At 38.8% G+C, this 16,430-nt stretch overlaps 1 protein-coding gene across 1 annotated transcript; it reads left to right on the forward strand.

The window, feature by feature from the left end:
• Positions 1-10,166: 10,166 nt before the first annotated feature.
• On the forward strand, positions 10,167-13,569 carry LOC112194503. Its single transcript, XM_024334732.1, has 3 exons — positions 10,167-12,607; positions 12,718-12,823; positions 12,925-13,569. Exons 1-3 carry the CDS (start codon positions 10,167-10,169, stop codon positions 13,567-13,569), a joined length of 3,192 nt encoding a protein of 1,063 aa, XP_024190500.1.
• Positions 13,570-16,430: the final 2,861 nt, after the last annotated feature.

A 16,430-nucleotide genomic window follows, 5' to 3' on the forward strand; every position in this document is an offset into this window, starting at 1 on the left:
CTGCTCCAGTTGGTGCATCCTTTCCAATAACTGGGCGGTTGTATCGTCGGCGGAATCGGCCTGACTGACCTGCCGAGTTGGCTTGCGCCTAGGTATGGGCGGATCACCCTCAGTCCTTGCCCTGACATTCAAGCGGTTGGCGTGCGGAAGGGATTCCGCCACCTGTTCTAACATTAGTTGGGGTATGGGCGGTGGTCCCATTCCTGACAACCCAGGTGGGTTCAGCGGTATGTGCATTTGTATGACCGGCCCTGGCGCCGCTGTGCCGGCGCTGGGTCGACTACGCCTGGTGCTGCGTGACTGCTCGCTTTGTGCCGGGCGGTTGGTGGCCGCCAAGGTGTTTTTTAGTTCCTCGAAACGTGCCATGAGCGCAGCCATCTGTCCTTGGGCTTCAGCCTTCTCCTTGCGCTCCTCCTCACGCTCCCTGTTTGCCTTATGAAGATCCGCCAGTGCCATCTCGTACATGGTGGCGAGATCCTGGCCTGACGGGCGGTTGCTGCCTGGATTTGCCTCACCGCCGGGATTGGCCGGGGTTGTGAATAGTGCGCGGTTAACGCCGATCGCGGGGTCGGAGGGTTGGGGAATGGCGGGGAGCTCCGCCTGTTCTTCAGCGTCTCCCCCGCTACCGTTAGTCATGGTGATTGTAGTGGGATGATCTTTAGTTCAAGAATTCCTACAGACGGCGCCAATGTTAATGTCTGAAAGTCTAGCGGTAGCTGGACTTTTAGTTAACGCTGATCCGGTGGGCGGATCGATACTTGTGTGGTTATTGTAATTCCCGTTACCTGTCAAATAAAATACAATGGGCGTCAGAGGGAGACCGCGCTGGGCGGTCTTCGACTCTCCGATGCCTAAGTTAGTCAATGTATTTATGTTGACAAAGTAACAGTAGGTAAGTATTGAATGCGTAATTAATGACGAGAGAGGAGAGAACCTTTTATAGGTGAGGAAGAGACTGATCTTGTCTTTGTTTTCGATGTGGGACTGATCTGCTTCAGTTCCCAGCTTCAGAAGCTTCTGATGCTATTTTGGCGCGGCGCGTGGCTGCGCGTTGGTGGCGATCGGGCGGTGGTCCGATGCTGAGGTTGTAACCTGTCTGGCGGTGTGTCTGCATGTCATTCCTTTGGTTGGAATTGGTACCTTTGGCGGTACAATGAGCATGGCTCATTATAGCTAATTATGCTTGCAAATGTACATGTATGTACACAAGGAAATAAATTCTGAAATTTTACCACAGTGATCTAAACTCATAGTGGAACATTTTTTATGAAGAAGTTGAAGGCTCTTTCTGAAGTCTTGTTGGAGAAATAATTGAAGGAATAAAGGGGCAGAAACTGACCTAAAAACAGCTCAATATTCACATGTTCATGTTTCCTACACACATGAAGAAAGCTAGATGCTTTTTTCTTTTTCCTTGGATATATTTTTCTTCTGCAATCTCTTTAATAGATCATCATCACTTCCATGTTGCTGCACCTTCATGCTTTGCTTTCATTTCATCATTTCTCTATCTTTTCCATATTTTACAAATCACTTTCATGCTCCACTTTCATTATTTTTCTTCCACTCATCATTTCACTCTTCTTTTTCTTCCCTATATAAACACTTTCTCCTCTCATTCTAAGACACACATTCACAACAACAACATCTCTAAGATGATCTAAGTTCTCTCTAGAGCAAACCTCTCTAAGAGCAACTCCTCTCCTTCTCTTTCTCTTACCGGTGATCACACTCCTAGTCCTAGTCTTCTCTGAAACCGACTTTCAGTGCCACCAAACCCTCTGTCAACGTACTTCGGTCCTAGTCTCCTTGGGAGCCGACGGTAGTGCCGCGACCACAACTGTTATGGAACCAGCCAAGCAAGGGTAGCGCCCTAGCAACCCAGCTAAGCTAAAGTCACGCTTTAGCAAGATCTCAATACTTCCCGGTGATTTCGCTCTGCTCAATCTGCAATATTGAGTATCGATTGTGTGAACAAGAAGAAGCTCAGCAAAAGTCCTCACCACGAGGCACAAAGAATCCCACGACGAGGTTGGTGCTCTCCTCGTCCACAATTGCTTGAAAGAAGTCAGGTCAAGGGACACCCCCGACGACCGCACCCGAACGGTGCTGGCACGCCCGTGCAAGAAAAGAGACTGTTGACCAGCTGCAACAATTCTGGAGCTAAACAGGCCAAAACTTTTTTTTTCTCTTGTAGGATAATTTTGCTCTGCAGGGCTGAACTTGCCACTGCAAAATTTACAGATCTTTTCAATGTTAGTTCCAGGCGTTTTTGACAAAACAACAGCGGACCAGTAATTATCAGTAGCATTAGTTTGGAGAATGATTTCATCATTTTCTTCTGGTTGTTGGAGAGGAGGGAGGTTTTTGCAGAGGGATTTTATCTGCTTCACAATTTTTTCATCATCTTCTGTGAAGCTCCATTTTCTTTTGGAACTTGTTTTAGAAGATAACATTTCTGTTAGTCCTGAGACTTTGGGAATGAAATCCCTTCCATAGTTGATGACTCCTAAGAATCTTTATAGACTCTTAGCATTACGAATTTTATCTGGGAATTTCAAGATTTTCTCAAGGATATAGGGTTGGAGTTTTATTACTCCATTCTTGATATTATACCAAGAAAAGCAACTTCATCTAGGATAAAAAAGACTTTCTTTTCTCCTAAGATGATTCCATGCTGAATTATTAATTTAACAACCTCATAAAGGTGTTTCATGAGTTCTTTTCCATTTTTGGAGAAGACAAGACTGTCATCGATATAGACGACACAGAATTCAGCAACATGTTTGAAGATGTCATCCATCTTTCTTTGGAAGATTGAAGGGGCTTGTTTTAAGCCAAAGGGCATTACTAACCATTCGTAATGACCTTGTGGTGTTCCAATTACAGTGAGGGGAACACTATCTGGATGCATCGATCTTGACTTGCCAAAAACCCGACTTTGCATCGAATTTTGAAAAGACTTTAGCTCCTTTGAGTTGATTGATCAAGACTCTTGCTTGAGCTATTTGATAACTGTCTTCTTATTGACATTGCTGTAATCAATCACCATTCTAACTTTTCCTCTAACATCTTCTGCATGGTTTCTTACGTAGAAAGCTGGAGCATGATGAGGGCTAGTAGATGGTCGAATTAATCTCTTATTCAAGAGATCTTCTATATCTTTTCTGAATTCTTTTTTATCTTCCTCTTTATATTAAGGAATAGCTTTGACATGACATATAGCATTCATATCATGTAATCTTAATTCACAGACCACTGGATCTTTTTCCTAAAATTTATGAGGGTCGACGTCTATATTCTGTTTGAGCATTTTCTTTATTTTATCAAGAGTAGGGATTTTCTGAGATTCAAGCTTATTTTGAAAATGCTTGAGATTATGCTCATGCATAAAACTAGCTTCTTCATCTTCGCTAGTTCTTTCTTCTTCCTCTTCTTTTTCAGAAAAAATCTTCGATAAGCAATTCTTTTTGTTGCTTAATTTGAAGCAGAGATTCAAATCTGGGCTTATAGGGCTTATGATCACTACTATTTCGTTGCAATCTCTGGTATTGAGTAGTAAAGTTTGGTCCTAAAACACTTTTTTCTTGGGTTAGTCTATCAGCCCAAAACATTCTGTCTCCTTTTCTGAAGCCCATAGCTTCTTCATCTTGAACAAATCTCTATTGGAGAAGGAAATCATTTCCCAACTAGAAATCTGATCCTTGACCTTCTGATTGCCAAAGAGTGTTGATGACAAATGTTCCTCCACCAATGGTGATATGAACATCTCTAGCTACCTTTTTCATGGTTAGGTGGCTTCCATCAAATTAAACGCCAGTAGCTACTCTTTTATTGTCTTCTTTCCAGAGTTCTTCTGGAATTGCAAATCTTTTTGCAACTGTGAATCCTGATCCATTAATTATCTACAAATGCATGTAGATGATATTTTCTATGATCAGAGAATTTTAATCCAATCTCTATGTAGTTGTTGTATCTATTGGTAGAAATGATTTTCGATTGTTGAAGCTCATTTTCTTGAGCTTGTTCTTGTGGTATGAATGGTTTACATTCTTCTGGATTGTTTTCTATTTCAACAAGTTCTATGTTGTCGTCTACATGTTCTTCTTCCTTTTCTTCTTTGGAGATGAAAGAACAGTTGATGCTAGTTCTAGAACTTCTGAATCTTTCTTTTCACATAAATATTCTTCATATTCTTGTTCTACCAATTGGTTGATAAGGCCGATCTTGGTTTTTCTTCTTGCTTATGCTTTGAGGCATTCTTTGTGATAAGTCTTTCTTGACTCTTCACAGAACATAGGAAGTCCATTCTTTTTGTGACATAGGTAGTAGTCACATATGAATGTACCAGGGTTAACCTGATACGAAGACATTATTGCTTCTGTCTTACTTTCTTCCCAGTTTTATACTTTAAGAACAGTCATCTGTCTAGATTGTAAATATTCTATTTCATAATCTATTTCAGAGTCAAATGAAGATTCTTCTTCAGACCATGCAGAGTAAACTGACCTATCATCATCTTCTTCATCAGAATAAGCTATTTCATAGCCTTTCATATTTGTTGTTTTTACTATAGGCACATATTCTTCAAATAGAGCTTTTGTAGATCTTTTAGTTTTTTCAAGACATTCGTTGACATAATACCCTTCAGCTTTACATAGCCGCCATCTGCATGCTTTCTTTTGTGGTTTATTCTGATGGTTATTTTGGTGATTCTTCTTTTTCTTGAAGAATTTCTTTTTTGGATCTCCTTTTGGTTTCTTGAAGTTGGAGCTTTTCTTAAACTTCCAATCCTTTTTGTTTTCATTTTTTCTGAATCGTTTTGAGTAATATTTTTCTTTTTTGTTCTTACGAAACTTGGATTCAATACATCCCCAGTTGGTAGGCATATCCAAAATTCCATAATTCCATAACATAAGTTTTCTACTCCTTTGAGTTGTTTCTTGGCCATTATGGCTCTAAGATTTGCTTTGTATTGTGATAGGAGCATTTTAATGTGATATTTTAATAGTTAATTCCTCACATTTTGCTTAGTTAATTCCTTAACTGAATCGATTTTTAATTCAATTTCTATTTTTAGGTACATTGGAGTAAATGAAGGTGAAATGAGCGTTAGGTCCATAATTACCTGGAAATGATGGAGAAAAATGGAAATGTACTAAAAGATCAATTTTACACATATTCCTACTCCGGCTAGGAGAAACCAAGCCAAGCAAAGAAGAAGGAGCGGCCGCCTGACCAAATGAACTTCAAATGAGCTGAAACCTTTCAGATCCATTCTAGACACCCAAAGGATCATTTCTTATGAAGAGTGCCAGAGCAAAATATGAGTGGAAGGCCTTCAAACAATCAGCCCAATTTTCTACATAAGCAAAACCGGAAAACTGGACCTGTAAGAGGTCCAGCAGCATTTCCGGCCCAACCACATGGATTGAAGCTCTGAAAATTTGTCAGGATGATCTACACTCATAGAGGAACATTTGATATGAAGAAATTGGAGGCCCAATATGAAGTTTTGATGGAGAAATAATTGAAGGAATAAAGGGGCAGAAACTGACCTGAAAACAGCTCAATACCACATATTCATGTTTCCCACCCACATGAAGAAAGCTAGATGCTTTTCTCTTTTTCCTTGGATATATTTTTTCTACAATCTCTTTAATAGATCATCATCACTTCCATGTTGCTGCCCCTTCATGCTTTGCTTTCATTTCATCATTTCTCTTTCTTTTCCATATTCTACAAATCACTTTCATACTCCACTTTCATTATTTTTCTTCCACTCATCATTTCACTCTTCTTTTTCTTCCCTATATAAACACCTTCTCCTCTCATTCCAAAACATCTTCCTTCATCCATCTCATCTTCTTTGTCTCTCCATTTCCTTTCCATTTTTCTCTCCATTCTCTAGTTTTAAGTTTCTGCATTTTTAAGCAAAGAGAAGAAGAGAAGAAGAAGCCATGAAGCCTCCTAGCCGTCATCATCCACCTTGTACCGTGATAGTGAAGTCTTGCTTTAAAGATTCAAGATCAATGTCTCAAGCTCTTCATCATCCACTCCCTTCATGGTGTAATTCTATCTTTTTCCTTGTAATTTCTTTTGGTTTTCTTTGTTTAGATTTGTAGAACTATGAATTCTAGTTAACAAATAATGTTAAGGGCAAAGTTTAAAGCCCGTTTATATGTTTTGAGATAAAGTTGTGATTTCTATATGTTGATTTTTATGTTGCTTTATGATTAATTGAGAATTTTCAGATTCATATATATATTGTGATTCGAGAGTTGCTTATGTGAGTTTGTTTAATTAAATTTGCGTTATAGATAACTTTTGTATTTTAATCTTATGTGGTTGCAAACACGTAGGGTTTTGATATGAATGGTGCTAGGTTTAAGAACATGAAATCGACTTTTCGTTTTGTGTAAACTTGAATCAAAGTAGTAAAGGTTTTGTGCAAAGACCGAATTTAATTAAAAAGGATTGCAATTAGGTGGACTTTTCCATACTAAGTTGTACACTTGAGTTGATAGCCTTTCTCTATGTGTAATGCGTTAAACATGACATGATTGACTAGCTTTCTAGGGTTTGATTGCATGTTTAATAGGATTAATCTAGGTGCTTTCACTTAGATTAATTAGCATTGAAAAGTAAAATATGGGAAATTGTTTGCTTTTAACGTTTCACATGATCAACTCCTCTCTCATGACTTAGATGAACAATATTAGGGTTTGAATCAATTTTCACTATGCCAAAAAATGCTTCAGACCATACCCCTCAGACGACAGAAGATGTTTTTTCTGTTGTCTGATTTTTTTGAACGTATTCAGACAACAGATTTAACCATTTCTGTCGTCTAAATATTATCAAAATCAACACTATAACAAACTTTTTCAAGTTTGTTAAAATTTAGAAGATTCAGACAATAGAATCTGTTGTCTGAGTAGAGGGAGAAATTATTTCTCCTTGTGTGGACAAAAAAACGTTTTTGGCTGAACTAAATGACCTAGCAGCTATCTAGACCCGAGTTATCTAATAACACTTAGTTAAAAAAACAGACGCCTCTGAACCCTTCTCCTCGAGCAGTCGACCTCGAGCAGTCGATAGAACCCAACTGACCAACAGATCCGTGCGATCAGAGCGATCAGAGCGATCAGAGCGATCTTCGATCAGAACCCAGCTGAACCCCAACAGATCAGACGACCAACAGATCGATCTCCGATCTCAGACGACCAACAGATCGATCTCCGATCTCAGACGACCAACAGATCGAGCGATCTCCGATCTCAGAGCGATCTCCGATCTCCGATCTCAGAGAACTGCCGCGAACAACAGAACCCGGACGAGTCGCTGCTGACCTTGAACTCGTCCTCGACCTTGAACCCGGACGAGGTGCTTCTCCAGTTCGTTCCATCCGTACACCGCCCGACGCTTCTCGACTTCCTCCTCCGACAGCCCCGAGTCGCTGCTGACCTTGAACTCGTCCTCGCATTCCTGATGAAACTGAACTTGTAAGTCTGTCATCAATATTCCATGTTAAGTGAGATAGTTAACTGAGAAGTACATGATGGAGCTGCATTGTTGTGTTGCCAATTAATATATGTTTTTGCTTGAGTTTAGTGTTATTGGAAGTGAAGGATGGGGTGGGGATCCATGATTCAGGATGGGGTGGGGATCCATGTACCATAATCTTATTTTTGATGCCAGCTATCCATGATTTTAATGGCTATATCTGCCTACTCATCTGGTACCTATGCGAAAGTGATATCTATAAGAAGTTCTTCATATGTATTTCAGACACATGACATGATAATACTGCACTTTATAATTTGGAAAAGACAAGAAATTTTGTGGACAAGTTTGTATTTGACGTGCTGGCCTCAGTGGGGGTTTACATAAAATGAAATTTCTATCTTAATATGATATTCATATTGTTAAAGGTGGTTAAACAAAAGTACACATCTTATTTTACTTCAATAGTCTCCATAAGAACTGATTGGGCCTCTTCATGAGGTTTCCAGTTATTTCATTATAGTGCCATGTGTTATTGAAGATTTGTTGTAAGATTTAATTTTTTTATCACAAATTGTGACTTGTGTCCTTGTATTGCGCAGATATTGGATGAGGCTGCAGTGCAAAATATATTTTTAAAGTCCCTAGACAACTATATAAAGTGGTGTAACTACTTGTGCATTCAGCCAATTTGGAGCAAGTAAGGACTTCTAGATCGATCTGATTTCATATCCTTTCTTACTTCACTCTTCCGATGATAAATTGATATTTTCTTGTTTATTAAATGATGGTGATTGATGATAGTGACTAATTGAATCAATCAATTTTGTGCAGTTTGCAGTCAGTTAGCAAGGAGAAAAAGCTACTGTTTGTTTGCAAGTACTGTTTGTCTGGGGTGAAGCAGCCAATTTTAGATTTCTTCTAGAATGCTTGTGCTACATATTTCATCATGTAAGTGAACCTTTTATTGAATAACTGGAATTGATCGTTAGTTTTTGTTTACTTCTCTCTCGTAACATCCTTCTGCATGGTTCACCCAATTTAGTTTTAATTGGTGAAGTGAATGAATCAGTATGAGGCTTTAAATACAAAGCACATGAATTTCAATAAATTGTCACTATGTTTTCTGGTGAATTTGCAGCAACTGCGATGAAATGAAACAATGAAAAAATAGGAATTCCATTTGTTGTGTCATTGTCGAATTTACTTATCTTTGATTTTGAAGTGATATGGAATCTGAAACACTTGTATGTCCTTTTGATCTTAAATGCTTCCTCAAATACCTCCTTTTTCTGTTTGGTTGTTTGTTTTTAGTCCAAATTAAGGTGTCTATTCTTATTCTTATAATTATTTTATGATCAATCAACAATGTGTCAACGTATCTTTTAGCAGTCAGAATTCACTCATGCTTGGTGAAATTGCTTTTCTCAGTTTGGACGAGAAATCTAAAAATTGATACACCACTTATCTTTCTTCAAACTTTTACAACTATAAGCAAAATGTTGGAGTTGTTACTCATCTTGAAGTTTGTCTAAATTAGTATTTGTTAAAGTCTGAACTCACATTTTCTCCACATCTTTTCTTCTTTTCTTGCCATGACAAATAAAGTTTCTGAACGAAACCAACATAACAAAATAGTATAACAATCAAAACAAAGTTTATCTTTTTTTTTTCCTTCCCCTTTTTTCTTTAGGACATGTGGTTTTGTTAGTACTATAACTTGAAGATTATAGCATGACATTTTATCTTTCTTGGTGAGACTGGAGTGTTTTTCATTTATGTGAGATTATGATTTTTAAGTTTTAGTATTGACAGAGTGCAAACTAATTTTACTTGAACACCATGAACAATGGATTTGATTCAAATTCATGAAGCAGTCATATTGTAAATGTACATAGATGAACTGCCTTTCAAGTTATTTCATGAAATACACTTTCATCAGTTATTGTTGAGCTTCATTTCATTTGGTTTGCACTTAAAATCATTTTACAGACTTGCATGCTTCAGCATTTTGTTTTATGATAAAAAAGCCATTTCAGCACTTTCTAGTTGGCTCTCCCCTTCATACGCATCTCCGAATAGAAATATATCTTTCCCTTAAGCTATTCTGTTACCTCCATAATTTTTTGTCCTGTTCTATTTGTGCAATCTGAACTTGTTCTATACTACATATTGCTGATCATGTTTTTTTTTTTTGTTTTTTTTTTGCTCTTGGTGCTATGTAGTGAAAGCTTGGAGTTAGGCTCATTAGGCAAGCATTGGAAGCGGATAATTGGCTTATCTCAGAGTTAAACAAATTGAGGTAAGCATTTATAATCATCACATAGTTCGTTCTTCATTTTATTTTTGTGAACTTTCTGTTCTAGAAGCACATGAATTATTGGAATTTTATAGTTCTGGTTACAATGTATGGTCAGGAGATATTGAAATTTTCTGTAATATTGATGCCCATGTTTGTCATGGAGTGGCTACATTCGAATGTTAAATTAAGCTCTGCTGTATGTTTATGAATTAATGTTGCTTCATGTAGCTGTGTGTGTGTATATATGTGTGGTGAAGTTGTTTAATAGTGATATGTACGTTTTTAAGCTTTCAATCCTAGGTGATAATATAGTTCCTAATTGTGTAATATGTTTATATATAAGATGGATAAATCATGGATGCATGCTGATAGAAGATCATTGAAGTTTAAGATAGGACTTGAAGACTTTCTTAAGTTCGCTTTGGCAAATGCAAGCGACATATCAAAAATATGTTGTCCTTGTTTGAAGTGTTGTAACAATGATGAATTTTCTATTGGAGTGATCAAGGACCATATATACTTTAATGGTATTGATGTTAGATATAAGCAATGGAAATGGCATGGAGAACCTTCCGCCATGAATGCGGATATTTTAGGTGAATCAGAAACAGTAGATATGGGTGCTGATTTTGGGATAGGGGATGAAGAAGATGAGATTTCGAGTGACTCAAATGAGTTTCTTAGGTTTGTAGAGGATGGGGATAAGCCTTTGTATCCGGGTTGTACTAAGACTACAAAGTTAAACGGTTTGATACAAACCTTCAATTTGAAGGCAAAACACGGAATGACGGACTCTTGTTATTCTGACATGCTAATAATGATTGGCATGTTGTTGCCTGAAGGGAATGAGGTGCCTGGGTCTCTATATGAGGCTAAGAAAACACTTGCTACATTGGGCATGGCCTATGAAAGGATTCATGCTTGTCCAAATGACTGCATCCTTTATAGAGGGCAGCATGCAGAAGCAACAAGTTGTCCAACATGTGGTGAATCACGTTGGAAACTGGGCAGAGACAATACTAATAAGGAAGGGGTACCTGGGAAGGTCTTGTGGTACTTCCCACCAATCCCGAGATTCAAACGGATGTTCCTATCGACCAAGACAGCTAAGGATTTGACTTGGCATGCCAATGATAGGAAAACAGATGGAATGATGAGGCATCCAGTAGATTCCCCGACTTGGAAGTTAGTTGACACAAAGTGGCCAGAATTTGGTAGTGAACCGAGGAACCTTAGGTTAGCCCTTTCCTCAGATGGGTTTAATCCCCACAGTTCATTAAGTAGCCGGTACTCTTGCTGGCCTGTTATTCTTGTTACTTATAACCTTCCTCCTTGGCTATGCATGAAGAGGAAGCACATGATGTTAACATTGTTAATATCTGGACCCAAACAGCCGGGAAATGATATTGACGTTTACTTGCAGCCTTTGATAGATGATTTGAAACTACTGTGGGATGGGGTTGAAGTGTATGATGCCCTTAGAGGAGAGCCCTTCAAACTGAAGGCAGTCCTATTTTGGACTATTAACGACTTTCCCGCATATGGGAACCTCTCCGGCAGCATTACCAAAGGATATAATGCTTGTCCAGTTTGTGTTAATGAAACCCGACCATACAGGTTGAAGCATAGTAACAAAATGGCATTCATGAGACATCGCAGATTTTTGCCAAGACATCATCCATATCGAAGGCAAGCTGCAGCTTTTGACAATACCATAGAGGAAGATGTCGCTCCTTCACCATTAAGTGGAGAGGAGATGTTGTCAAGAGTTGAAGGTCTGAACAGACCATTTGGGAAAAAAAAAACTTCTACCCCTTATAAGGGTGTTGAAGCGAAAAACAGACCTTGTTGGAAAAAAAAATCAGTGTTCTTTGAACTTGATTACTGGAAACATCTTCCAGTGAGACACATTCTCGATGTGATGCACATTGAGAAGAATTGCTGCGATGCTATTCTTGGTACCCTATTGAACATTCCCGGGAAGACCAAGGATGGAGCTGCTTCTCGTTTGGACATGGTTGATATGGGCATCAGAACTGATTTGAAGCCTACACCTGGTCCGAAAAGGGCCAAGTTGCCTTTGGCGAGTTGGAACTTGCTGCTAGATGAGAAGAAAATATTATGCTCTTCCTTTTTCAACATGACGGTTCCTGTGCGCTTATGCTCAAACCTAAGGAATCTGGTTTCAATGGAAGATTTGAGACTCGTCGGTCTTAAATCACATGATTGCCACACAATTATGCAGATTCTTCTCCCTGTGGCATTACGATCAGTTTTAGAAAAGCCGGTTAGGTATGCTATTATTCGGTTTTGCCTATTCTTCAAGGCAATTTGTAGTAAGGTGATAGATGTTTCAAAACTTCAACAAATGCAAGCTGACCTTATTGATACAGTTTGCTTGCTTGAAAAGTTCTTCCCACCTTCGTTTTTCGATGTAATGATTCATTTAACAGTCCATCTTGTTAGAGAAGTAGAGTTATGTGGTCCGGTGTTTCTTCGATGGATGTACCCGTTTGAGAGGTACATGAAAGTGTTCAAAGGGTATGTAAGAAGTCGCCATTTTCCTGAGGGGTGTATTGCTGAGAATTACATTGTTGAAGAGGCTATAGAGTTTTGCTCAGAACGTATGCTTCGTGAAGATGATACCACTGTGGGAATTCCATTAAGAAGCTTATCTGGACTGTGTAATGGATCCAAGCCTTTATCAGGCGCAACCATGGTGACCGTTTCTGCAAAGGAGTTACGACTTGCACACCTGTGTGTATTGCGGAACACTGAAGATGCCATGCCATACTTCAAGTACGTATTACTTTATGCAATGCTACTGTTTTTCCTTTGTAATATCAATACCTGTAATATATATTCATTTGAGTTATATTGTTGATCAGTTTCCTTTTCCTTGTACTTAGGGAGCATATGGAACTGTTGGAGTTAACTTTCCCTAAGTTCAAGAAAAACGAGAGGTGGTTGAGGGAAAAACAGAATGCGACATTTGGAGATTGGTTAAAGGAAAGGGTAAGTTCATATGGATTATGCTTATTCATATGTTGATTTTGAATGTTCTGAGTTTAATTATTTGATTAGAGCACTTTATTAATGTATAATTGAATTACCAGGTTGCAAATGCGATGCATGTTCCCGACAATGATGTTTCAGAAACAATGAGGTGGATGGCTGGCGGCCCAAGGCGTGAAGTACCAACCTTTAGTGGATACCATGTCAGTGGAGTTGATTTCAACACCAAAGCGCGGGACAATGTCAAATCTGTTCAGAACAGTGGTGTTTTTTTACTTGCCGATGCAATGCAAGTTGCAAGTGCAAAGGATCGAAAGCCCAGAACTCATGATATGGACTTCTACGGTGTAATTAAAACAATATGGGAGGTTGACTATTACAAATTTAGGGTACCATTGTTTAAATGTGATTGGGTAGAGAGTTCTAGGGGCGTCAAAGTAGACGATCTTGGGTTTACTTTGGTGAAACTGAATAGGATAGGGCATTTAAATGATCCGTTTGTCTTAGCTACACATGTGAAACAAGTTTTTTATATTGAAGACCCCCTCAATGCTGAATGGTCAGTAGTGGTGAGGTGCCCGGATAAAGACTACGAAGGGGCTAATGATGAGTGCGAAAACCCTGAAGTGGAATTCCCTCCATTTAATCCGACAATGCCATCAGTTGAAACCTTTGATGATGTAGTTGGTCATCAACCTACCATTCATATGCGAGATGGTGATGAAGGAATATGGGTTGACAATTAAAGTTTGCCTCGTGATTGATGGGAGTAGCATGGTGTTTAGGATTTTGATGCTTATGTATGCATATTAGTATAGTCTATTGTAGCTTTTAGCTATTGTACTTTAATCTGTTAGTTGATGGAATATATGCTGATTCAAGTTGTTACTTGATTACCTAAGTGTTTGATTTTCACTAATATGTCATTTTAATTGTAAGTGATGCATCCTATATATGTCATTTTGCCTATCATGTGACTAACAGATTATGTGCATGTGTGTTGTAGATCATGGCGCCATCTAATAGAGCAGCAGCTGCCGCTAAAGCGATAGCTTTGAGGATGAAAGCTGTGCAAATGAAAAGAACTAGCTCTAAGGATGCAGGACCGTCAACCACACCTAAGGCTTTGTCTCCAAAGAAGAGGGTTGTGTCTTCCAAGAAGAAGGAGGTGTCTTCGAAGAAGAAGGTTGTCGAAACTAAGAAGAAGACTACATCCCTGAAGAAGAAGACAAAGGCTGTATCAAAGAAATCTGTATCAAAGACCAAGTCTGGAAATAGTTCTAAGTCTAATAAGACAAAGGATGGTGATGATGAGGAAGATCCCGATGCAACTGGTGGTTTGAAGCTGCTTAGGCGAGGGATGGTGACAATGAATCGCATTACAAGGCGACTCATCAGAGGGAGAAAGCTAACTATACAGATTAATGATAAGGGGGAACCTTATGGTAAGGCAGCCAAAGAAATGCAGTCTTACATTGGGGTCTTAGCACGTACAAAGATCCCAATTGTCACTAGTGATTGGAGAGAGGTGGACTCTGATGAAAAACAGAAAATCTGGGAATCTATTCAGGTATTTAAACTAAATCTTACAACATATTGCAATCCTTATCGCTTTCAGTCACTTATTTCCGATGTAAACTAATCTTCTTTTTCTTATACATAGGATGCATATGTGATCCCTAAAGAATGTAAGAAGCTGGTGATTACCTCTGCTGCAAATAAATGGAGGGAATTCAAGAGCAAATTGACCAACAAGTACATTATCCCTTATATGGATACCCCTGAATTGCTTGAAAATCCACCGGATGATTATCGATGTGTTAAGAAGGCTGATTGGGATATCTTTGTCGCTGACAGGATTTCTGAAAAATTTCAGGTTTGTTAGCTGTTGGAAACTTAGTTCAACTGTTGGTTTCATTTTTGATATGTTGATTTCATTTTATCAGTGGTTTGTATAAGTTCAGTGCAATGTAGTGCCTAAATATGCTTTGGTTTGTAGGAATTGCGTGATGCACAAATAGAAAAAAGAAAGGAAAATCGGTACCCTCATCGTATGGCACGTAAAGGATATGCCAACTTAGAGGCCGAACTGGTTAGTTTTTGGATGATACTTATTGAACTTTGTGAATAGAGCTTGTGGTTACCAATTCTAATATATATTTTCATTTTTTATAGTCCGAGTCAATCCCCTTAGAGAAACTGGATCGTGCGACGATGTGGGTGAAGGCACGGCAAGATAAGAATGGCTGCTTCAAAGAATCTGAGGTGGAGAAGACGGCAGAAAAAATTGTAAGTTTTTATCTGAAACTTCACTGGCTATATACACACATATTCTTCCTTCATATGTGAATTACTTAATAAGTGAGCTTATGTACGTATATTTGTACCAGGAAAGGTTAAAGAAAAAGGAGTCTGATGGAGAGCTTACAACAGATGGTTCAGATGATGTGCTCACCTTAGCATTGGGGAACCCAGAGCATCCTGGGAGGGTACGAGGCGTTGGTGGTTTCACCAAACCAACTTCATACTTTAACCTCCCAAAAAGCAGAAAGAGAAGTGTGGAAGAGACTGTGAGGAAGAGTGTGAAGTTGATTTTGGAGGAGGAGAAGGAAAGTATACTCGCTAAGGGAAGAGTTGCATGGGAAGAAGAGAGAGATAGACAAGTTGCTGAGGAAAGAGCATATTGGACAGCCAAGATTGCGAGGTTGGAAGCAAAAATTGATGGGAAAGAGGTGCCACTAGAGTCACCAAAACAATTCACACCACTTAATGAACATGGTTCAGGCGAAGGGAGCTGTTCCCGACCAGCTGAGAAGATTATGATTGACATTGTGGAGGGTGAGGCCAAAACAGTGAAGAAGAAGTTGGTTTTAGCTGATGAGAAGATATTTGTTCAAGAGGACCAGCAAGTGGCTACAGATCCACCAAAGCAGAAACTGTCTTCTATAATTCAAGAGGAGGTTAGAGTCCACATATCTTCGAAAAATTCTTTCAATAATGACAATGTAAGCACCTTTGTTGCCTTAATTTATCTCTGTTCTCCTTAACTTCATTTTCCTTTGACTGTCTTTATTAGAAACTACAATAACATCGCTAAATGTGGAATTCATATAGTGAATGATTAACTGCTCATTGTTTGACATAGGAGCTGATTGATGGGAACGATTGCGGACTAGCATTAGATAGGGTAGAGAATATTGTTGCATATGGTACCATCATTCAAGTTAATGTTGAGGAAGGCAATCAGAAGATCCATGGGGTTCCATTGGGAGAGGACAATGTGCGCGTCTCAGTCATTGGAACCATTGTGCATGATGCCTTGTTACCGTTTCCAGTGAAGGATGCTGACATAGTCACTGTCGGAGACGCCATTGGGACTTGTGTTGCTTGGCCAAGAAAGCTAGTTGTTACCCCTGCACCAGAGGCACCCCCTAAACCCATTGAGCAGAAAGTAACTCATTCTTAATTCATTTATAGTCCATCTTTTATTTATTGATGTTTAATTAATGTGCAAATTTGTTTCATATATGTGGTATATGTTAATATTGAAAAGGGTTGATAACATGTAGTCTTATCGTTACAAAATTAGAAAACAACGCGTGCTAAT

This window comes from Rosa chinensis, chromosome 3 (assembly GCF_002994745.2).
Source record: "Rosa chinensis cultivar Old Blush chromosome 3, RchiOBHm-V2, whole genome shotgun sequence".
NCBI classification, from domain to species: Eukaryota; Viridiplantae; Streptophyta; class Magnoliopsida; order Rosales; family Rosaceae; genus Rosa; species Rosa chinensis.

Bases quoted from the DNA above. Each gene is read 5' to 3' on its own strand.
- LOC112194503 (XM_024334732.1), top strand. From the start codon at position 10,167: ATGCATGCTGATAGAAGATCATTGAAGTTTAAGATAGGACTTGAAGAC. The intron at 12,608-12,717 runs GTACGTATTACT...CCTTGTACTTAG, and splicing joins GATGCCATGCCATACTTCAA to GGAGCATATGGAACTGTTGG. The intron at 12,824-12,924 runs GTAAGTTCATAT...TTGAATTACCAG, and splicing joins GAGATTGGTTAAAGGAAAGG to GTTGCAAATGCGATGCATGT.